At 48.2% G+C, this 9,200-nt stretch overlaps 2 protein-coding genes across 5 annotated transcripts; both read left to right on the top strand.

The window, feature by feature from the left end:
• The first annotated feature begins 1,225 nt into the window (after positions 1-1,225).
• On the top strand, positions 1,226-4,270 carry LOC120689955 (S-adenosylmethionine synthase 1-like). Of its 4 annotated transcripts, none has more exons than XM_039972422.1 (2): positions 1,226-1,419; positions 2,807-4,270. In XM_039972422.1, exons 1-2 carry the CDS (start codon positions 1,241-1,243, stop codon positions 4,005-4,007), a joined length of 1,380 nt encoding a protein of 459 aa, XP_039828356.1. In that variant the 5' UTR covers positions 1,226-1,240; the 3' UTR covers positions 4,008-4,270. The 4 variants fall into 4 exon arrangements, with proteins under 4 accessions (XP_039828356.1, XP_039828358.1, XP_039828359.1 ...); XM_039972424.1 differs by having other exon boundaries at positions 1,249-1,388; positions 2,809-4,270; XM_039972425.1 differs by having other exon boundaries at positions 1,256-1,387; positions 2,803-4,270.
• Positions 4,271-5,879: 1,609 nt separating this feature from the next.
• LOC120689954 (RNA-binding protein Musashi homolog Rbp6-like) lies at positions 5,880-8,350 on the top strand. The gene is made up of 3 exons (XM_039972421.1): positions 5,880-6,177; positions 7,279-7,950; positions 8,075-8,350. Exons 1-3 carry the CDS (start codon positions 5,932-5,934, stop codon positions 8,075-8,077), a joined length of 921 nt encoding a protein of 306 aa, XP_039828355.1. The 5' UTR covers positions 5,880-5,931; the 3' UTR covers positions 8,078-8,350.
• The last annotated feature ends 850 nt before the right edge of the window (positions 8,351-9,200 follow it).

Raw genomic sequence — 9,200 nt, 5'->3', positions numbered from 1 at the left:
AAGGGGAGGAAATGGGCCCGCGCTGGGCTGGTGCGGGAGGGGGAGAAGGGAAAGGCTGGCCGGGCCGTAGCTGGGTTCTTTGGGCCGGGTTTTGGGTTTTGTTTCTATTTCCTATTCCTTTTCAAGCAAACTCAAATCCGTGAATTCAAATTTGAATTTGAATTCACTCAAGCACTCAAACAATTAAAGCAATGCCCCAGCATGATGCAACAACAAAGTTAAACCTATGATAAAATTTTAATTTCTTAAGGGACAAAATTTAGATTAAATGCCAGACTAACACAATAATCCTTAGAAAATTAAATAAAGCCAATTAAATTTATTATTAAATACTGAAATTTGAATTAGGGTGTTACAGCCAGAGCCAGGGGCAGCCAGCGAGATGTGGCCGGTACCAGCGTCTCAATGAGGTCCGGCAGTGAATCCCTGCCTGATGGAGTCCGTCAACACATCGTTGGCTTCTGGCACCTGCGGGGGAGGACCGGCCTGCGGCGGCTTTGCGCCTATCAGGGCAGCGCCCGCGAGTTTTGGATCTCGCTAACAAACCGGAGGAGAGAGTGGGAACCAGGTTCTTGAGCTTTTTGACGATGGGAAGATCTGTGCTACAGTTACGTTCTTGCGGATGGGATACGCCAAAAGCCAGAGGGAGGAGAGATATATCGAGAGACGGATGAGGCACGCTAGCTGCGGCGCCGGAGCGACAACACGAGAGCTCGAGACACTTCGCGAGAAATGCTTTCCAACCGTCAGATCAAGATCGCACGGGTGCAAAATATGGGCGACGTGGCTAAACAAGCTGTCGAATTTGGCCCAATTGCAGGGTCAGAATTCGTCTTTTAAAGATTCGGTTCCATCCGGATTTATTCCCGCTGTACTCTAGGAAATGATATATTTGGTGGCGATCATCTCGGCCTGTTACAAAAAAAAACAGGTTGATCATGACGGAGGACAGTTATGTTTCCTGCTCGATTTGTTTACAGGGCTAGTGGTGATTAATTTGGTAATGCGTCATTAGCAAGGCCATGTTCGTGCAGTCGTGCCGACTCGTGAGTGCGTGAAGCGCACCGGCACCACCGCCGCGCTGGGGCCCACCGCGGCGGCGGTTGGTGAGCGGGGGCGGGCCGGAGACCACGCGGCCCCCGGACCCGGGCCCACGGCGCAGCGACCCCATGCGACCAGGTTTGGTGTGGGTGCGGTCGCTGTCCCCCACCCAACGCACCCGCCGCCGCCGGGGATATAAATGGGCCGGCGCGAGGCCCAGCACGGCGTGCGCTGCGGCCGGGTCGGATCTGAGACGAGCAATACCCATCTTCATCCACGCACACCCCGCCTCCTCCCTCCGGATCGGATCGGATCCGCCCGACCACCCCGCGCCGCCGCCGCCGCCGCCGCCGCAGTGAGCATCCCGCCCTGCCGCAGGTGAGCATCCCGCCCTCCCCGTCTCTCTCGCCGCTGATCTGCTCTGCGTTAGGGTCGTCTCTCTCTCTGCGCGCCGTAGGGTTTTGTTTCTATCTTGTTTCTATGAGCAGAGGGGGCAATGGTTCGCCTAGTTGCTTCCAAGCTCGGCTCGGATGGTAGGCTTGTTTACACGAGCCTTGCGCATTTCCAGCCACCAGCGTACAATATGGCGGCTTCCATGATAGTTTTCCTTTTCTAATTTCTAGTTTTATCCGTGCTGCGAAATGTTTTTCCTTTTCTTGTGCTAATCCGGTAGTTAGAGAGATGGGCTTCTTTCGTACCCACCTGTTTGGAACGGTAGTGACTGCTGCTTGTCGCTCTTGTAATTCTTGTCGTGAAAAGGAAAGATTCAGCACGTGGTTGGATGAAAATTTCTCCTTGGAATCCCATCCGTGTTTAGGAAAAAAATTCGTGCCTCCGAGTCAGCAAGCATGCTTTAATCTCAAAAAAAAAATAGCGGGAAGCTGCTTAGGAGTTTTTTTTTACTGTAAACTGTAAAGGTTGCTGCTGCGATGATAGTGATGCTGATTTTACTTTTCCTACAGTGTGGTCAGGAAAAAGAATTGACTTTTAATTAGTAGATCTTATATGATGATCTAGAAACAAACACCATGCTCCAAACCCTTTTTGCTACGCAATCTGCACATGCTGCTTTAGGATTTCAGAGGTTTTCTTTCTGCATGTTGTTAAAAATTTGGAGCAAATGCTGCTTTCTATTACCATGTTCTGTGAGGTTGCTTCATAGGTATTACATTTTTCTTTGTCCTACAATAGGTGGCGGAAGCATATTTTGGTAATTATTTTGTTCCTAGGATCTCTTTGGACAATTTGTTATTCTTATGCTGATTCGGTCAGTGACTTTATAGATTCCTCATGCCTTGTGCCCACTAGTAACGCATATGAACCATACTCTTGTGCGGAGGGATCAGAAATGCTAAACTTTTTATTGGGGGAATTTAGTTGACTTTGCATGACAAGTCTCTCAACCTGCAGTGTGTTGTCCTGTTATGTGCCAACAAAATAGAAGGTTTTCTTGGCCACAAGATACAAAGATGCCCTTTTTGTGCTATGTTTATTAGACCAACTTTTCCTTTTTATTATTGTCTTTCACTAAATGAGACAATAAAACAATTTTCCCTAAAAGGAGTAAGGTGTTTCCTGGAAACCTTGCCAGTGTGCTATATAAATACCTGGACAAATTGTTTGGCTATTAATCTTGTATATATGAGCAAATCAATCTCGGTTTTGTCAACCATGCAATTATTTTGATAACAATAATTCTTACTTTGCCTGAGCCATTTTGTCTATCATATTCTCTGCAACTAAGCATTTCTATTGTGTGCTGCAGATCAGATAAGATGGCCGCAGTTGACACCTTCCTCTTTACCTCGGAGTCTGTGAATGAGGGACACCCTGACAAGCTCTGCGACCAGGTCTCAGATGCCGTTCTTGATGCTTGCCTTGCTGAGGACCCAGACAGCAAGGTTGCTTGCGAGACCTGCACCAAGACTAACATGGTCATGGTTTTTGGTGAGATCACCACCAAGGCCAACGTTGACTACGAGAAGATTGTTAGGGAGACCTGCCGCAACATCGGTTTCGTGTCTGCAGATGTTGGGCTTGATGCTGACAACTGCAAAGTGCTTGTGAACATTGAGCAGCAGTCCCCTGATATTGCTCAGGGTGTGCATGGCCACTTCACAAAGCGGCCTGAGGAGATTGGAGCTGGTGACCAGGGACACATGTTCGGGTATGCAACTGATGAGACCCCAGAGCTGATGCCCCTCAGTCATGTCCTTGCCACCAAGCTTGGTGCTCGTCTCACTGAGGTGCGCAAGAACGGGACCTGCCCCTGGCTCAGGCCTGATGGGAAGACCCAGGTGACTGTTGAGTACCGCAATGAGGGTGGTGCCATGGTCCCCATCCGCGTCCACACTGTCCTCATCTCTACCCAGCATGACGAGACAGTCACCAACGACGAGATTGCTGCTGACCTCAAGGAGCATGTCATCAAGCCCGTCATCCCTGAGCAGTACCTTGATGAGAAGACCATCTTCCACCTGAACCCATCTGGTCGCTTTGTCATTGGTGGACCTCATGGTGATGCTGGTCTCACTGGCCGGAAGATCATCATTGACACCTATGGTGGCTGGGGAGCCCATGGTGGTGGCGCTTTCTCTGGCAAGGACCCAACCAAAGTCGACCGAAGTGGAGCCTACGTTGCAAGGCAGGCTGCCAAGAGCATCGTTGCTAACGGCCTTGCTCGCCGCGCCATCGTCCAGGTCTCGTATGCCATTGGTGTGCCTGAGCCACTCTCTGTGTTTGTCGACACATACGGTACTGGCACGATCCCAGACAAGGAGATTCTCAAGATTGTGAAGGAGAACTTTGACTTCAGGCCTGGCATGATCATCATCAACCTTGACCTCAAGAAAGGCGGCAACGGGCGCTACCTCAAGACAGCAGCCTATGGTCACTTCGGAAGGGACGACTCTGACTTCACCTGGGAGGTGGTGAAGCCCCTCAAGTGGGAGAAGCCTTCTGCTTAAGGCGCCCTTCCAGAAGAAGCTTTTGGTCTTCTGGGCTTATCATATGGCTTCTGTGTTATGGTTCTTGATATACCCCTTGCTTTCATTTGTATTGTAGTGTCGTAATAAGTGGTACTTGTGAGTGTATTACTGTCTTGTTATTTACGTAGAGGAGGATTTATTGTCTGCTATTTCTTCTTTCACTACTTATTATGTAATGGTCAACGAAAGAAAGAAGCTACAGGCTACTTTGAGAAGAAATGGAAGCTGCTGTTTTCTGGTTATCTTGTGATGCTGTGGAGTGTTATTCCTTCAACAGTGCTGATGATCGCTTGATACTCATTGGTAAGTGTAAGTGTTTGGTTTAGCTGCAAATTATCGGTAGTATGTTTGGTGAAGCTGCAATGGCAGTGTGTGTGGTGAACATGGTTCCGCTAGGCGCTAGACGGATTCTAGGCGCCGACCCTCAGCTTAGAGCATAGGCGGGATTAATCGCGCCTAGGCGTTTTGCTAGGCGTTCTATATCCATTCATATTTTACCTACAAAAATCTATTAGAAAAGAAAAAACAGGACACATATGGGCCAAATATTACATAAAAAGCCCATAAAACAGCCTAAGCCCAATTTGTAGCAAACTTATCTACCTCATCAACCCTATCCCTTCCATCCCGACCCCAACCCTATCCCTTCCATCCCGACCGCGCCGGTCAGGGACCCCGTCCCAGCCTCCTCCGCGCCGCTGCCGCCTCCTCTGCTCCGGTCGCCACCTCCGCCGCCCCCGTCCCCGCCTCCTCCGCGCCGGTCGCCACCTCCGCCGCCCCTGTCCCCGCCTCCTCTGCGCCAGTCGCCACCTCCGCCCGCTTAGATGGGCGACTACCCCCATAGGCGAGGCGACGGGCTTCGCCCAGCGCGTAGTCGCGCCTAATCGCCGGCTAATCGACGCCTAGCGGAACAGGGGTGGTGAAGCTGCAACATGCCTGTGTTAACAGAACATCTATTTCGAGTTCCTTTCATGTGTTGTGTGTATGGTGACCTATGGACAGATACTGCTCACCTGTTATTGGCATTAGGTAGTGGGTTGGTAAGCAGCCAGAACGGATTTAGTGCCACTAACAGGTCAGAATACTTTCAAGGTTCAGGGTTCAATTACACTAACAACTCCAGGATTGCAACTGTGCAAGTGCATCCCAGGTGAGCTGTGCATGTCAGTGACAACTTACCTGAATATATCGGAATCTTCTCTTTTGTTGAGCTATTTTCATCAAGCTGCTCTAGTCGTGATTATTATGGGCTTCAGACCCAGTCCACGAGTCCAACAGAATTCCGAAAGATTCAACCCAATCCACACGGGCCCAGGAGGAGAAGCGGAGTCCCGCATCAACACGGGCCGCGTCCACTCCCCGCTCGCCCACTTAAACCTCCCGAGCCCAAACCCAACCAACCCTAGCGCAGCAGCCTTCCGCCCCTTTCGCCCACGCGCGCCGCTGTTTCCGAACCGAACCGCGCTCCCCTCCCTCCCCCTCCCAAACGGAGACATATCCTGTGCAATCAAGTTTATAGTATAATCACCGTGCAATCCAACTAAAAAAATCTCAAAAAATTCTGAAAAAAATCTTGAATGTGTATCTCAACCTACTTCATCTATATATAAAATTTCAGGGTCAAATTCGTCCTCCTCTAGAAGTTAAAAAAAGACAAATTTTCTGACAAAAGTAATAGTTCAAATGCAACCTAAATTTGTCTTTTTTTGTAACTTTACGAATTTGACCCTGAAATTGTATATATAGATGAAGTAGGTTGAGATGCACATTCAAGATTTTTTTCAGAATTTTTTGAGATTTTTTTAGTTAGATTGCATGGTAATTACACCGTAAACTTGATTGCAGTCTCCCTCCCAAACCGCCCGCCTCCTTGCCGGCACCGGCCGAAGCGCTCCTCGCCGTGATGGACCAGGCGGAGCACGAGCCCCGGAAGCTCTTCGTCGGCGGCCTGCCGCGGTTGGGCGTCACTCAAAACAGCCTGAGGGCCCACTTCGCCCGCTACGGGCACGTGGTGGAAGCGCTGGTGATGGAGTATCCGGACGGCATGGGCCGCGGCTTCGGCTTCGTCGAGTTCCAGGATGAAGAGGCGGCGCTCAGGGCTCTCGACGCGAGGGAGGCGGACGCGCACGCTGCCTTCTTTGGCCGAAAGGTGAGCCCTTTTTTTTTTCCTTCCCTTTCTTGTCTGCGTTTAAAAATTAACCGCGACGCATTGGGGCGGTCATGTTTGGTTTATTGATTACTGCGTGCACATCGAGCTTGTGGGTTAAGTAGATACTAAGGTAGTGTCGGATCAATGTAAGTTCGCTTGCGAAAATTATGGTGATTCGCCTGGCATACAGGATAAGATTGTTCTTTTTGAGTGCTGTATAGGTTGCAGTCTGTGTAGAGAAAAATATGTCCATGTGAAATTGGGAGCTGTTAGATGTCAAAATTGAGGCCTTTAGGTTGTTTGAGTAGTACATTCAGAACAGACCGAGCCTTCATGAAGAATATGCAAGTGGATGAGGATTGTTTCCTTCTCCTGAAATCGTTTTAGTTCTTGTATGCTTGTCTCCAGTGCAGGGTGACCAACTGTATTTGAAACCCTTTTATTTGGGTCCACCCTTTCTTCTGGTTGTACTGGTCCAAAGGTTTGGATTCTTGTTGATATGGTATCTGTAGGACACAAGGGCAAAACGCTGCAGCTTTTCTACTGTACAGAACTCTACCACCATTCCTTGTAAATATTGTAAATATAGTGAGTGTGCAATGCATCACATGTTTTCAACTCATAAGAAGCAAAATTTGCAAGTCTGATTTTCAAAGAATAGATAATTGTTGATGACTTTATATATTTTGTCGGTAGTATGGATAATTGTGATGCTTACTCCACTATAGATCAATTGTGTTGTTCTCTCTGCAGTGTGACTTTATTATTCATTTAAGCAAAGAAATCTCAGTGGTACTGAAATCCTGCATAGTTCATGGGCTAATAATGGTAATAGTATATAGCTCACCACATATATAATATAGCCCAGAAGAACATTAATGCGGTGTTTTTTGGCTACTGCAAAACTTATTTTGATCTAATCAGTCGAGTTCCATGCTTTTTTGCTACTATCCTATCATTTATTTACTAGTAAGCTTGAATGTTGGGGCTTACGCACAATTTCTGTCCCAACATGACAAAATTCACTACTGTATTTCTTGTCCCCCAAAATATCATTTTTGTTATTTTTTTAATCATGTGTTTGATGTTGGTAATTTATAGGTTGATGTGAAAAAAGCAGAGAAGAAACAAGGAACCCGGTCCGCGCCGACTCAGAGCAGTTCATATAAACCGGATGCTGATCCCAAGAAGATCTTTGTGGGTGGGTTAGGTGACAAGATCACCAAAGATGATCTATCAGGATACTTTGAGAAGTTTGGTACAATAACTGATGCTGTTGTGTGTCATGATAAACTAACAAGAAAGGCAAGGGGCTTTGGTTTCGTGACCTTTGATTCAAAGGAAGCTGCGGACAAGGTTTTGGAGAATCAGTTTCATTACTTGAAGGGAACAAAGGTTGAAACAACTAAAACTAAACCTAGAAATTTAATGGACAGTGGGGGCTGGGGTCACAGGAGCCCTGTTAATGACTATGGTGGAATGTACTCACTCCACAACGGACCATTTATCCCTTGCCCTTATCTGGTTCCATATCCATACCTTTATGCACCACCTGGAATCATGAATTATGGGTACATGATGAACCAAACAGGCACATCAAATGATATTGGTATGATGGCAGTGCGCCCCCCTCCTGCGATGTATGCACATTATGCAAGTTCAAATGGATATTATGCTGCCAGTTTGAAACTTCAATGTGATAGCAGAGTTAAGGGAAATCAGCCTTCCGCTAGCTGGAAATCAGATCCAGCAAAGCCAGATTCCAACTTACTGGTAATTGCTCCTTGATCATTTGCTGACTAAGCCTTCCGTTTAATGCATAGCTTTTTCCATACATATTGCTTGTGCACTCTCAACTGGCAACAGTCGTTGATTTTGATTTTTGCTCTTTGTGCAGTAAGGAGGCTAATGTGACAACATCGGGAACTCTAGGTAGTTTTGAAGACTGGAGCTTACCTGCCCATATTCTTTGTTCGCAATCTGTACATTGAGTCCAAGCAAATGGGGGAAACCAAACCTCTGTACCTCCTATCGCGTATCCACCATGCTCGAATTCTCTTACCGTTGCCATCACAGTTTACTTTGGATTAATACATTCATGTTATCTTATTCGTTTGGTACTGAAACATCTCTTTTTTTTGGGGGGTGGTGACCAAATCTGATTCTTGTTGCTTGTCGAGTCGTTGGCTGATACATACGGTTTCTGCAAGTCTTGATGCCATTGTCTGCCTGTACCGTGTGGTCTGTGTATCTGATTAGCCCGGCTGGACCCAATACTGAAACCATCCAGGAGAATCAAATCTCAGTATCCAGTATCTGTCTGCTGCGGCACCTCTGCTCAAGAGCAGCAGCAGCAGCCATCTTCAACCCTCTTCAGTAGCGAGGGACAAGTATACAATTATCTCCAAAATTGTTCTAGTGTAGGATTCCTGCCATGCCAATCACACTCCTAATCTGGCGTGACACGTGACCGGAATTCGGGCCTTTGTGCTCCCAGCCCAGACGCGCAAAGTTCACTTTGCTTTCTTGCTCGGCCCAGAACTCTGTATTGTTTGGCGTGCACCCGTTCTAGTGTTCGTCGTCGTCCTGGCCGTGGCCCGTGGCCGGGCCTGTTTGCTCGTTTTTTTGAAAGGAAATTTGCTCCTCGCTTTGCTTGGCGTGCAATGCAGGGAGCTGTGAGCGAGGTGACCGCGTGACAAGATACTGCCAGAAGTCGAAGTCAGCAGCAAGCAGTGGCGGTACCCGGAAGCCGGGCGGCCATGTGAAGGCCCACAGAAGCTTACGAAAGATGCTGGGACTGGGAGCCATCAGCCAAGAGCAAGGCCATCCATCATCCATGGTTGAGTGCTAGGCGAGTCCACCTAGGGCTCTAGTGACCGACCTGTGACCCTTTCGGTCAATCCTTGTCTCCTCCGGCCCAGCTGCATGCACGCAAGAACAAGAAGAGAGATGGAGAAGGCGACGAAGGGTCTCGTCTCTCATTCAGTCGTCGTCTCCTCTCCTCTCCTCTCGTGGTCATCTGG

The sequence above is a fragment of the Panicum virgatum genome, chromosome 9N, assembly GCF_016808335.1.
Source record: "Panicum virgatum strain AP13 chromosome 9N, P.virgatum_v5, whole genome shotgun sequence".
Classification (NCBI taxonomy): Eukaryota; Viridiplantae; Streptophyta; class Magnoliopsida; order Poales; family Poaceae; genus Panicum; species Panicum virgatum.
Note: the sequence above shows the minus strand (reverse complement) of the source record. Positions and strands in the feature narration are given on the sequence as shown.